This window comes from Camelina sativa, chromosome 10 (assembly GCF_030686135.1).
Source record: "Camelina sativa cultivar CO46 ecotype springtype chromosome 10, ASM3068613v1".
Classification (NCBI taxonomy): domain Eukaryota; kingdom Viridiplantae; phylum Streptophyta; class Magnoliopsida; order Brassicales; family Brassicaceae; genus Camelina; species Camelina sativa.
Window position 1 is genome coordinate 19,827,887 of NC_141889.1, and position 13,131 is coordinate 19,841,017.

General features: G+C 36.6%; 2 protein-coding genes across 8 annotated transcripts; both read left to right on the top strand.

Annotated features, from left to right (window-relative positions):
* Nucleotides 1-241: 241 nt before the first annotated feature.
* Nucleotides 242-7,430, top strand: LOC104719217 (uncharacterized). Of its 7 annotated transcripts, XM_087469118.1 has the most exons (8): nucleotides 242-441; nucleotides 654-739; nucleotides 4,451-4,607; nucleotides 4,967-5,214; nucleotides 5,804-5,930; nucleotides 6,024-6,311; nucleotides 6,405-6,620; nucleotides 6,815-7,430. In XM_087469118.1, exons 2-6 carry the CDS (start codon nucleotides 712-714, stop codon nucleotides 6,106-6,108), a joined length of 645 nt encoding a protein of 214 aa, XP_087325244.1. In that variant the 5' UTR covers nucleotides 242-441; nucleotides 654-711; the 3' UTR covers nucleotides 6,109-6,311; nucleotides 6,405-6,620; nucleotides 6,815-7,430. The 7 variants fall into 7 exon arrangements, with proteins under 7 accessions (XP_087325244.1, XP_087325242.1, XP_087325245.1 ...); XM_087469116.1 differs by lacking the exon at nucleotides 242-441 and having other exon boundaries at nucleotides 646-739; nucleotides 6,029-6,311; XM_087469120.1 differs by lacking the exons at nucleotides 242-441; nucleotides 654-739 and adding an exon at nucleotides 4,076-4,182.
* A 3,373-nt stretch (nucleotides 7,431-10,803) lies between these two features.
* Nucleotides 10,804-11,777, top strand: LOC147936268 (uncharacterized). Its single transcript, XM_087468658.1, has 2 exons — nucleotides 10,804-11,070; nucleotides 11,163-11,777. Exons 1-2 carry the CDS (start codon nucleotides 10,804-10,806, stop codon nucleotides 11,775-11,777), a joined length of 882 nt encoding a protein of 293 aa, XP_087324784.1.
* The last annotated feature ends 1,354 nt before the right edge of the window (nucleotides 11,778-13,131 follow it).

Consider the following 13,131-nt stretch of genomic DNA (forward strand, 5'->3'; position numbering starts at 1 on the left):
CTCTTTTGCCCACTTGTGTTCTCTTATGTTCACATGTGAACACTCCCAATGTCTCTTTGCTCCCACTTGTTTTCCTTTGATTTATTCAACATTTTCCCTCTCATTCTTTCATGGGCTTTGATGGGCTTTCTAGATTCTTCTATCTTCTTCTCCCTTAGCTTTACTAAGTGTAGAATCATCTTGGATCTTTATTGGACATCAACTCGGCCCTTTATGATATTTGAAGCCTAGATGGAGCCTTGATATCATTCTACTCCTTTGTTACTTCTTCCATCAAGTTTAATACAGAGATCAACAATTACTAATTTATTATTCCATTTTGTTGGAGCTGTTGAGCTCTCAGTAATACAGAAAATGATATGAGGCCTCACTCTCTGGGTACTAAGAGCTAATCATCTTCAATGTCTTCGAAGTCGTCATCCCTACAAAAAAAAACATCAGGTGACCGTTTTCTTCAATTGTACAACATTACGTACCTATTATTGGAATAATAATGGTCATCATGTTGAATCCAGGGACATATAAAATAATTTTGGACTGCCTTTTACATTTGCTTAATGTAAAATCAAAGAAAAAAATTTCTATCATTCAATTTAACGGCCTATGAAAATCTTATGTCTTAATCGTAACTTTGTATTTATAAAGTATCTCAGGAACTGCAGGATAATATTTTTGGAAACATCTTAAAGAAGGATATGGCAAGATCTCCATATGATCCTAAAATTACCAAGGTCAAAAGGTACCAAAAGTATATGTTTCCTATTGAAATAATTTATTAGTTTTAAGAATTTTCAGAAAAATTGAAAAGCATATGAGTAGTTTGAATTTAGTTAATAAATTAAATCGTATAAATGAGTAGTAATGAAATTTTTTTAAAAAGCTAAGTTTAATTTATAAGAGAATTGTTTCATTATGCAAACATGATAAGTTGAATTAATAGATCTATATATTTCTGAATGACCTTTAAGAGTAAGAATTTTTGATGATCTCGATAGTATCTTCATCTGTGAGTGCCTGGCAAAGCAAAACATTGACGTAATATAACTTGACATATTAATTTGAACTCCATTAAAATAATCATAAGGCAGGTTAGGATAAACTTATATTAGTCAAATCTTGTAAACTCTGGAATTTCTAGATGAAAGATAAGTTCAAAACAATCATCTCCATTAGTAATTTGAATGTAAAATAAATAAAAACAGAATTCACTTAATATAGAATATTCGATGGTTTTTATAGTAGTCGAAGATATCAGTTCTCGGTTATTGTGTGAAATGAAGAATATTCGATGCAATCAATATAAGATTTTCTGTTTTTGATTTGATTTTCGGTTTGATATGATATATCATAGTAATATTAGGGATTGGATCCAAACTGTTTTTGTTTTCCGTTTGAGATGATTGAAATTATTAATGGTTAGATGTAAAATGGAGTATTGTGTGGTTTAGATTGTTGTGATTGATAGAAATGATAATATTTGACATTAACTGAAAATATATTCAGTTAAGTTTTTGATTCCATTTTGCTCATTGATATGATACGAAGCAGATGATTAAGGATTGCATTAAAGTTGTTGCAATCTTACCTATTTGATTACGAAAAAGATGGTAACTATTGAGTATGGGTTGTTGCCATTGATTGAAATGAGAATATTTGACATTAACTGAAAATATTTTCAGTTATTTTTTTTATTTCATTTTCCTGGTTGATATGATACGGAAGAAGATAATAGGGATTGCATTAAAGTAGTTTCCCTTTCTATGGTATAGATGATTCGTTTATGATGTTGTTTGAATTCTATTGCATTTTCAGGTTTGACAGCAAGTGACTGTTTGGATACACAACTAACATAACTAAGATCCGAATAGAGTAATAAGCAAACAAAGAGGGTCCGCGTCCTTTTTAGAATTTAGATTACTCATTTGCCTTTTTTATTTTTTTCCTTGTTCTTCTTTAGTTTATTTCGTAGGGGCAGGATATGGAATTTTTGTCTAGTTTTTTTTTTTTTGGCTTTTGTACTCCCCAATTAATATTATACATATAAACTATATATATATTTATATATTAGAGATAATGCTAAATTTCCTAAACCAATATTAACATTTATCTAATATCTTTTAGATGCTTCTAGAAATATTTTGATGATTTTCATTTTCGGATTTGTCGATCTTGATCGATCTCTGGTTTTCCATCTCCCAATAATAAGCATCAAAACCGCTGTGTTAGTGGAGCGATTTTCAATTACACTATGCAACTCTATGTTGTGAAATTGCTAATTTAGTTTTGAAGTGAATGTGATTTTGGAATCCTATTCACTTATGCTTATGTTTTCTTGCATTTTCATATCGTTAATTTGTAAATTATTTCAAAGATCAAGGAAGAAAACTTAGAAAGGAGAGACACATCTGTAAATTTTATTAATCAAAATTAGATACTTAACCATAAGTTTTCGATCCTTAAAAAATTCTAATAATGTTAAGAAAAAAACTCGAATTCACTCCTACAGGTGAACCTCCTTATTCACCTCGGATAAACTCAAATTGTAATACTATAGAGGTACACAAAACTTTGCAGTTTTATTATGTGGGGGTCGAATCCACAAACCTCAAAATTACACAATTGATTATTTAAGTTTTTGAATAAGCTAAACAGAAAAACAAATAAATTAAAATAGCAGTGCAATTAAAGTAAAAGTGTTGTAAGTCTAGAAGGAATGCATGCTAGGCCTAGGATAATTCTCAGGAAATCAGATAAATCAATTAAGCAGAATTCAGCAATTAAGCACAGTTCTTCAACATTAAACACGATTGTAAAATAAAACTACTCTCGCTGAGAAAATTATCTAAGTTTAAAACCATAAATCTAAATCTCTTTGTAAATTCTAAGAATTAAACATGCAATGAAATCAAGTTTCTTCTGTTCAAAAAAAAAATTAATTAAATCTCTTTGCAAATAGTAAGTTTTTTCCTCACCAAAGGTTTTATTAGAAAATCAATCACACTCATATAAATTGATAATCCTAATATCTAAATGGCAAGTGATCAATCTAGATTAGCATTCAGAAGAACCTAAGGTGAAGAACACAAGAGATGATGAATCCAAATCAAATTAATCAATCTAACTGTCCATGAAATCCCTAAAGAGAAATTCTAAACTTAACAAGCAAATTATTCAGACATAATTCATAAAGCACAAAACATCTCATGAATAAATTGCATTAAGAAATAAAAATAAAACGAAAACGAGTTCTGAATCTCTCTGAATAGGTCTTGATTCTTCTCTCTAAAAGCTCTCTCATAATATCTCAGGGAAAATAAAACATAGATCTAAACAATTATCTAAATTTTTTATTAATAGTGTAAATCACGACTTGAGCCTTAATTGAAAATAAAGAAGACTTCGGGGGAGAATATACAAATCTTCAAAACTTCATAACGATGCATAGTTCAATTGGCGTCGCTCGACACCAGGAGACCTAGCTGCACGAAATCGTCCATGTTGTTACAAAGTATTGCTACGAAATTAGTGATAACAAATTATATCTACAAAAAGCTACGCATTTGTGACAAAATATTAGTTATCATTTTGTTGCAAATTAGTAAATTTTCGTAGCAAGTTTTCTACAAAAAACTACTAACCTATTTTGTAACAATTTTACTACAAATGAAGGGACAACATAGTTTGTAGCCATGAATTAAAAAATTGAGATTATATTTCTACAATTTAGTTGTAACAAAAATTATGATGTGTGACGAAATAGTCGTAGCAATTATTATCTACAACCCACTTGTAGCAAAATGGAAACAAAATATCTACAAGCCACTTGTAGCAAAATGGCGACAGACAAGTGTGGCTTACTGTAGTGAACATAGTGTCGCAATGTAGTGTAAGTAACAGTGGGGAAGAGATATGGGTGTTTGCATTATAGAGTAGGGAATCAAGCAATTGTAGTGGGCTGTCATATCAATCAAGTTGTATATAGAGCCATCACCATTAGTTTATAATTTTCACTGTTCATTTGAATACATGGATCGATATCTCACACTATATATACATGTGTTCTCTTCTTATCTAAAATCACAAATGCTCTCTTCTTTATTCTCAAACACTTATATCTTCTTCTGCATTTTTTTCTTTGAGCTATATAACCTTTCGTTTACATATTTTCCTTCAAACTATTCTGTAAGTATCAATAAAAAACTATATAGTTCTTGTTCTAATGTCTTCCTCACATAATAATATTGAAGTTCAACGAGGATGGATATATAAGCGTATGGATCCATATCTGCCAAAAGTATCCATAGAATACGAAGTTGGGTTAGAGCAATTCAATATGGTAGAATGTGGTGTCCATGCTCTGTTTGTAACAATGGGGAGCTTCTTTTTCCGAACGTTGTGCACGGACATTTATATAATAGAGGATTTCAACCCAACTACTATGTTTGGACAGGTCATGGAGAGACGCTAAAACCTGCTGCTTACCAACATCAAGACGGCAATGAAAATTATGATTACAATATAAATCAAACAGCCGAAACAGAATGGGATTATAATGCATACATGGGAGAATTTGATTCTAGAGGAGAATTCTTCATGCCACAAACAAGGTAACTTATGTTTAGAATGACTTAATGATTTTTTTTGAAATAATGTTTATGCAAGTATGGTTAATAAAAAAAAGCAGACGTTAATTAACAAACTGAAAATGAAATGTTCTATTAATTATTAGAAGGCGTTATTTTAATATTTTGTTACATGTTAAAAAAATGATGATACACATATTAAACGTTATGAATTTGAGCTACATAATATAGTTTAAATTGTTCAAATATGAGTTACGTCCATGGTGCATTGGTTTATATAAGTTAAAAGATATTGAAAGTTTAATTAATGTTGAGCTTTAGAATATGTAAATAAAATATTAAACGTGAGGTTATAATTTAATTTACATTTTTATTTGTCTTAGTGGGATGAGTGGTGAACACTCTGGTGAACCTTTTGTACATGATAATGCTTGGAAAGTTCCTAACTCGGAAGCAGCAAGTTTTTTCGACCGTTTAAACATGGCAAGTGAACCTCTTGATGATAATTGCGTTGAAGGGTTGTCAAAATTCTCGTTAGCTGCTGATGTGATGCACATTAAGCCGAACCACAATCTAGCTGAAACTTGTGTTGATGATGTTTCACAACTGATTCATAAGATATTACCTGAAGGTAATGTTGCTTCCAAAAGCTATTATGAAACAAAGAAGCTGATGCGTACATTGAGTATGCCTTACCATAGGATTGATGTATGTGAAAATAATTGCATGATTTATTGGGGTGATGCTGATGAAAATTTACTCATATGCAAATTTTGTGAGCATCCAAGGTACAAACCACATAAGAGGTTTAGAAAGGATCCCTCAACTGCAAAATGTATTCCATACAAGAGGATGTTCTATCTGCCAATAGCCGATAGATTAAAAAGATTGTATTTATCCGAGAGAACAACACCAAGAGATTGATGCCACTTCTTCATCCGGAGAGACAAAATTGAGCTATGTGTTATGTTTCTTTAAAATGATTGATTGTTGCATTGCACGACTAGTTTCATAAATCTTTTAGTTTGTCAAAATTAAATGTGTTGTCTTACACACATTATATGTATATGGTATGTTGTCTTTAACACGTTATATGTTATGTACTTGTCTTCTACTTAAAATTTGGGTAGAGTCGATGATGCAGGCACAAATCACTTTACTTCACACTATCGTAGTATAACAATAACCTGTAACTAAACGTTCATGTTTTTTGCTTTCAGGTTTGGTTTTGATAACCCTCCACGGCGAGCCATCGTTGCTTCCATCCGTAGGCACTTTGATGGAACATGGTATAACATATCATCTATTCCCAATGAGGCCCTCATGCAATGGTGGGGTGATTTCATCGTAAGTCAGTTGTTCTGGGCATTTTTTAAACATCTTCTTACAATTATAATTGATACCACAACTTGTAAACTAAACATTTTTCTCCATTTGTAGCAAAGTTTTTATTGGGATGATGCAATTGGAGGAGAAGTGTATTATTTGTGGTATCATGTTATTGCTGGACGCCTTAGAGACATGATCTCGAAGGCTAAAAATGCTGGTACTAAGCCAGAATGGATAAGTGGGGAAATCTGGGAGACAATGCAGGAGTATTGGGGCACCGACGCAGCTAGGAAGAACAGAAAGATAGCAAGAGATAATCGAATGTCTTGTCGTGATGGTTTTGGTCCACATGCTCACACCGATGGTTCACGATCCTACGACCAGCTACGAGAGTTAATAGTAACACATCTTCTCTGACCTTAAGTTTTATATGTTTGATTAATGATATATAAAAGCAATAGTAATGTGATTGTATTTGTCTCTGTTTTATAGCGACAAAAGGAAGGGATTGAGCCTTCCATGCTTCGCATCCTCAGAGAGACTCACCGCAAAGCTAATGGCACTTATGTGGATGATAAGGCGAGGTCGATCGAAGAAGAGATTCAATGACAGATTGATGCAATCTCTCAAAACTCCGATGGCGCCTCACAAGAAGATGAAGATTGCACAGGTTTGACTCGGCATGAAGAGGATGAGCTTTTCTATAAGGTAACATTTTCTCATTGATATCTATTTGGATCAGTTTGGTTCATCACTTTAAATTTGGTCTCAATTTAATCTATTGTTCATCTTTAATTTACTCAACACAATTTACTCGGTTGCTTAATTTACATACACAATGTATTATAGCACCACATATTGATGCATATGAGAACAGTTATTAACAATGATCCCTTCAATAGGTGGTACCATCTCAGAATGGGAGGATCTTCGGTCTTGGAGGCCAAAACTACATTCGTGAGCGTGGAGAAAGCTCAGCTGGTGCACTGGAAAGACTCTCTCTTGAAAGTCAACTGACTTCTCTTCAAGCGCAGCTGGCAACTGTTGTGGAACATATGAAGCAATATATGCCTCAAGGTGCCTCAAACTCATCCCCATCGGCTCAACCAACAAATGCTACGGGTGCTTCAGTAACCAACCCAGCTCAAGCCAACAACAAGGATTACTCATATGCCAATCCTGAAGCTATGACTGGACCTCCGCAAATTGCTTCTGACACCAATCACACTCATCCTACTAATGTGGTTAATGAGTCTCATGAGCAAGAAAACGATGAAGATGAAGATCTTGTAGGTAGTACCCTCCACTAATGAACTAGTTCTCTCAGCTTTCTTAACAACCTTTTGCCTTACGTCAAAAACTCTACTTTGTAGTCATTTGGTCTCAAACACTGCTCTTTCTGTTGGTTACAACTCTGCTCTGTTCTGTTGTTTAAAACTCTGCTTTTGTCTGTTATCTGATTGTAAAACTCTATCTATCTTTTGTGTACTTTTATTTAACAAATTTTTTTTTTACCAATTTGGCGCTACATATAAAACCTTGCATCACAAGGCAACAAACATCGTAAGAAACTTACAGGTCAAAATGTGCAGGTCTCACGACATAAAACTATTTCTACCAAAAACTTCGTATCTAATTTGTTACAAATCCATTGTTACCACTCGTAGATAATTTATTACACCTCAAATTGTGTGAGATAATGGCTAATTTGTTACAACTTCGCGTATCTAATCCCTACAGAATATCTGAAGCAAATAGTCACTACTCTACTACACCAAAAAGGTAGCAATCGGTAAAAAGTATTGACAAGTACCGTGTAGCTTTTTGAGAGTTCTTTATTCACAGAAAATTTGTTGCTTTTTGTAAATAAACGCTACTAATAAGGTTGACGCAGTTTGTAACTAAACGTTGTAGATAATTGTAACAAGTAGTAGCAAATACCTATATATGTGTTTGTAACTAATTTGTAATAACTTGCTACAGATTGTTACAATGCGTAATTATGCAACGACCAAATAGTTACAAGTCAAATTTGTCTCAATCCAGTAACAAATTATTTTTCACTACGAATACCTCTTTATACCTACACATTATTTTGTAACCATACAAGTTGTTTTTACTAGTACTACACCAATTTCTCTCTCTGGACTCGTTTCTTCGGCGTAACTTCTCTTTATAATCCAAAAGTGCTACAAGATCTCCAAATAAGTCCAAAAAGATACCTAAACTTCCAAATACTCTAGAAACATATCTTATATCATGGCTAAAAACCCTAAAACCATTTCAACTTCCTATTATTTTTAGACAATAAAAATAGAATAATATGTAATGTGATAGTAAATTTTCTTTTGAAACCAAAAAACCACAAAAATTAAGGAAACCAAATTTGTTTACTTTTAACTAAATGAGGTTAAATATTTGTTTAGGTTTACAAATAAGAATTTCGTTTGCAAATAACTAAACGAGGTTATATATCAGTTTAGGTTTATTAAGAACAATTGAGGTTTAGATTTTACAATTTAATGAAATTATACGTTGGTTTAGATTTATAAAGGAAGATCAGTATTTATATTTTATAATTAAATGTATTTATATGTCGCTTTTGATTTATAACAGAATAGTTAGGTTTTACATTTTACAATTGACTGAATATATATGTTGGTTTGGGTTTATAAAGGAGAATTCAGATTTAGATTTTACAACTGAACAAAATTATATGTTAGTTTAAGTTTATAAAAGAGTGGTTAGGTTTAGATTATACAATTAAAGTGTATATATATTTATACATATGTATATATATTTTGATTACAACAACGATAATAAATATATAAAATTTGTTTTCTCAATTCGTTTTGCTTTTCTGGTATTAATTGAATTTTTTTAATATAGTATTAAATGACATATTTTTCTATTTTCAAGTTTTGATGATATATGACTTGCAGGTTTTGATTATAAAAGAATGTAGCTTAGCATTTCTTTTCCTCCAAAGTTCGTACACCAAATATGAAGGTTCCAATTAGTCATGGTGCATGCTACTTTACACCGTTCAAGTGTATCTCTCGACTCTTCTGGTGGTGACAATCCATATGGTTATTAGTTTTTGTAAATAAAACCAAAAGAATTACAAAAGTCAGATGTTTAGGCGGAATGGTTTCCTTTACAAAAAAAACTAATAACAAATTCCAACAAACCCCCACATAAATAGAAATGACTATCTATATATAAATTTGGATGGACCCAATGAACCATATATGATTTCCAACAAACCTAAACCTAAAAAAGTTCAACAAACTCCCAAAATCAGCTAAATCATAAATTTAGTGATATTTCTTCTCTTTTCACCTAAATTTGTAAGACTCACTTGCATCTTCAGATCTGCATATCGTAACCCCATCCCCTATCCCAATATCAAAACACTATCCCCTATAATAACTGATCAAAGAAAAAACAATCTATCAATAATCCAAATAGCGACTAATTTGTAAATGGACTTGCGATAACTGAAACAAAACTTTCAATAACCAAAAGGATATGGAGAATAAACTAAGGCATGACCACTGTAATCTCTATTGACCTTGTGGAATGTCCTCTACAACACATTCTCCACATTTGCCTATTGAATCTATACATGTGCTAAACCCAAAACCTTTAGGTCGTTGATTTTTAAAGCCGCACATCACTGTTGGATATAGGGTTTGCCCCCAACATTTATAGAAGTCCAAACAGAAGATCGTAGGGAGTTTTGGGCCTGAAGTCTTGGATCTGGTCCATCTGACCGCAGGGGCAAAATCGTCATTTTACAGAAGAGAAAGAGGGAACCCTAGGTCAATGGCCCACTATAAATACCAGAGGTCATTGTCAGAGCTCTAAATCCACTTTTGGGCAATTAAAGAGGGAAGAACAATTATTCTCGTATTAACTGCACTTAGCTCTTTGATTGTCATTTTCTGTAAACCCTCATCTTGAATTCTACGTTAATAAAAGGACCAGTTTCGATTTATCCACAATAAGATCCATACTATTTATATTGTCGATTTCATACATCAACAATTTGGCGCCCACCATGGGGCTAGACGGAATCCTTTCATTTGACGAATAGAGTTTAAAGACAAAGGCGTTCTCGGAAAACCAATAGCATTTCTCATACCGATCTTTCTAGCAACGAAGGCGTCGACTCTTCCGCACCACGTTCTCCCGCATCTCGCATCATGTCCCCTAGGCCAACCATATGGGGCCGCACCCGCTCGAGGACGAACCAGCTCCAAGGCAACAATCCAACTGACCGCAAAGCCGTTGGCGCTACGCGTGTCGCTCCGACCAATGGCTTAGCCAATGGCGCTATTCCTCCGGAACGTGTAGCCATAGGCGACAATCCAACTGACCGCAAAGCCGTAGGCGCTAGGCGCGTCACTCGGACAAATGGGGTTACCGACGACACTACCCCTCTTGATCGTACTACTGACGACGTCACCCCAACTGATAGCGCAGCCGCAGGCGCTATTGGACACGCGCGTCGAGGCATTACTATCAGTCAGGACGAACCGATCACTCAAGACGCCATAGGCCACAATCTGAAGCTCGACACGTGTGAGACGAAGACACGCTGGCACCATGCACTCCGCGAGCTGAACACAATACTCCGTGTGTCGAACAAAACACTCTGCGAGCTGAACACAACACTCCTCGAGGAGCGCACCACGCCAACGGAAGGCCCCGACTTTCATCGATCGTCGTTGGACCCAATGGCGAGCAATCGAGAGTGCATTTCCAAACTGACCAAATGCTCACGGATCAAGGTGTTGGGCCGAATCAACCCGAGAGTGCTGAAAATCGCGCCCTGCAGTAGGAACTTCATCAGATGCAAGCTCAGCTGAAGAAAATTACGTCGCAGATGCACTGCGTAACAAGCGCGGCACCAGAGCTCGAGAGTGTGCTAGCAGACGTTAGAGTAAGACGCAACCCCGATACCAACAAAAGTAACCCGATACCATACGACGGTAAGGGGGATCCCACTGTCTTCCTTAAGTTGATGTCCATCTATATTGGTAGTTCGTACTTTTCACCAGAAGAGGAAGACGCGGGAAGTTGTCAACTGTTCGTCGAGAGCTTAACCGGTGAAGCGTTGAACTGGCAAGGTTGTAGGCCAATTCGATCGATGGTTATGAGGCACTCACAATTGTCTTCCTTCAGCGTCACCAATGCTTCATGCATGTCCCTGTGTCGAATGCCGACTTATGGAGAATGCACCAGAAGCACAACGAGTCGCTGCGAACTTTCATGGTCAGATTCAGAGGAGTCGTATCTCAGCTCGCCATCAGCAACGACACCACAATAGGAGCTCTAAAGAACGCGCTTGCCCGCATAACCAGGTTCAAGGAAGACCTAACAATCTTACCCATCACGTCCTTGGGCGAAGTCCATGCGCGGGCAAACCGATACATCGAGGTAGAGGAAGAACAAGGGAAAGAGAACCTCAATCAGACTGATGTTGTAGAGAAAGCATCCGAAAAAACACCAAGTTCGAAAAACAAATCTGTGCAAGAGTACTATGAGCCTCGCCAGCATTACAGCAGAGAATACGCCAAAGGTGAGAAAGGAAGGAAGGCAACGATGTTTGCTATCAATGGAAACGAGCAACAGAAAGGCAAGCGCTGGAACAAGTACGATCGCGAAACTGATGGTCCTACCTTCAAAGGCAAGCGAGGTTATTGTGAATTCCATAAATTTGCCGGACATTCCACGGAGGATTGCAAAACACTTCAATACATTCTTCTTCACAAGTACAAAAGAGGTTTCATCGATGTAGAGCGAGAACGGAGAAAGGTTAACACGCATAAGGATAACCCGTACTGTTTAGCAAACTAGCAACAGCATGAAAGGCAGCGTGAGAAGGAGGCTGCAGCACAAAATGACCAAACACGGGCACAAAATGACCGAGCACGAGAAATCGCTCGCCCCCCCCCCCCCAAAGTGAAACCATGATGCGGAAAAACACGATGAACCACCAGCTCCTCGCCGAAGGATCAACATGATCATGGGCGGCTTGTCAACATGTCGCGACTCCGTTCGGTCAAACCAAGCTTACTGCCGCGAATCAGAAGCAAAACGAAGCTGGCCCTCCCATAGCAGCATGTTCAAAACCTCCTCTGATCCTATCACGTTTACTGAAGAGGACATGCGCAACGCGAGTCCAAACAACGACCCACTTGTCGTAGAAATGATAATTGGGGAAAGTTTGGTAACGAGAATTCTTATTGACACCCGCAGTTTGGTCAATGGAATATTCAAGGATGTGCTGATCTACACAACATAACACGTGACATGCAGCCTCTAATGTGATTCGACGGAGACACCATAATGACTGTTGGAACCATCACACTTCCGATCTACGTCGGCGGCACGATGCAGTGCTTCAACTTTGCAATTGTAGACAAATCCATCGTCTACAATGTCATTCTGGTAACACCGTGGCTTCACAAGATGCGCGCCGACTTTTCAACTTACCACCAGTGCGTCAAGTTTCCAAATGCGTACGGTATCTACACGCTGCGTGGGGATCCTCTGATGGCACGAACTTGCTTCATCATCGTGAAAAAGATGTGGAATGCAAGGGCTTTTGTAATTGTCGAATCAGCACCAAAGCGGGATCCACGTCGGAATAGGTGCCGAGCTACCAATAGCTCTAAGGGACTAGCTTGTTCGGTTTCTGCATCAGAATGCAACCACCTTTGCCTGGTCGATAGACCACATGACGGGAATCGATCCCAGCGTTACCAGCCACTAACTCAATGTCGATCCAACTTACAAACCAGTTCAGCAAAAATGTCGAAAGCTCGGTGCAGAGCGAACAACTGCGGTTAATGACGAGGTTCGGAAGCTACGTGATGCGGAATCAATCACTGAAGTTTGCTATCCAGACTGGCTGAGTAATCCGGTGGTGGTTAAGAAGAAGAACAGTATGTGGAGAGTGTGCGTTGACTTCACCGACATTGATCAGCTCGTCGAAGCCACAGCTGCAAACGAACTGTTATCTTTCATGGATGCGTTCTCGGGCTACAACCAGATAATGATGCACAAGGATGACCGTGAGAAGACTGTGTTTATTACCAAACAAGGTACTTTCTGCTACAGAGTCATGCCATTTGGATTGATAAACCGGGTGCAGCATATCAGCGACTGGTGAATCGTATGTTCGCGAGCCAACTTGGACGAACCATGG

What these genes read in the sequence shown, in the direction of transcription:
- LOC104719217 (XM_087469115.1), top strand. Translation starts at nt 4,342, where the DNA reads ATGTGGTGTCCATGCTCTGTTTGTAACAATGGGGAGCTTCTTTTTCCG. An exon ending in TTCTTCATGCCACAAACAAG is followed by an intron (nt 4,608 to 4,966) that starts GTAACTTATGTT and finishes TATTTGTCTTAG; the next exon opens with TGGGATGAGTGGTGAACACT. An exon ending in TCATAAGATATTACCTGAAG is followed by an intron (nt 5,215 to 5,803) that starts GTAATGTTGCTT and finishes TTTTGCTTTCAG; the next exon opens with GTTTGGTTTTGATAACCCTC.
- LOC147936268 (XM_087468658.1), top strand. Translation starts at nt 10,804, where the DNA reads ATGCACTGCGTAACAAGCGCGGCACCAGAGCTCGAGAGTGTGCTAGCA. An exon ending in GTAGGCCAATTCGATCGATG is followed by an intron (nt 11,071 to 11,162) that starts GTTATGAGGCAC and finishes AGAATGCACCAG; the next exon opens with AAGCACAACGAGTCGCTGCG.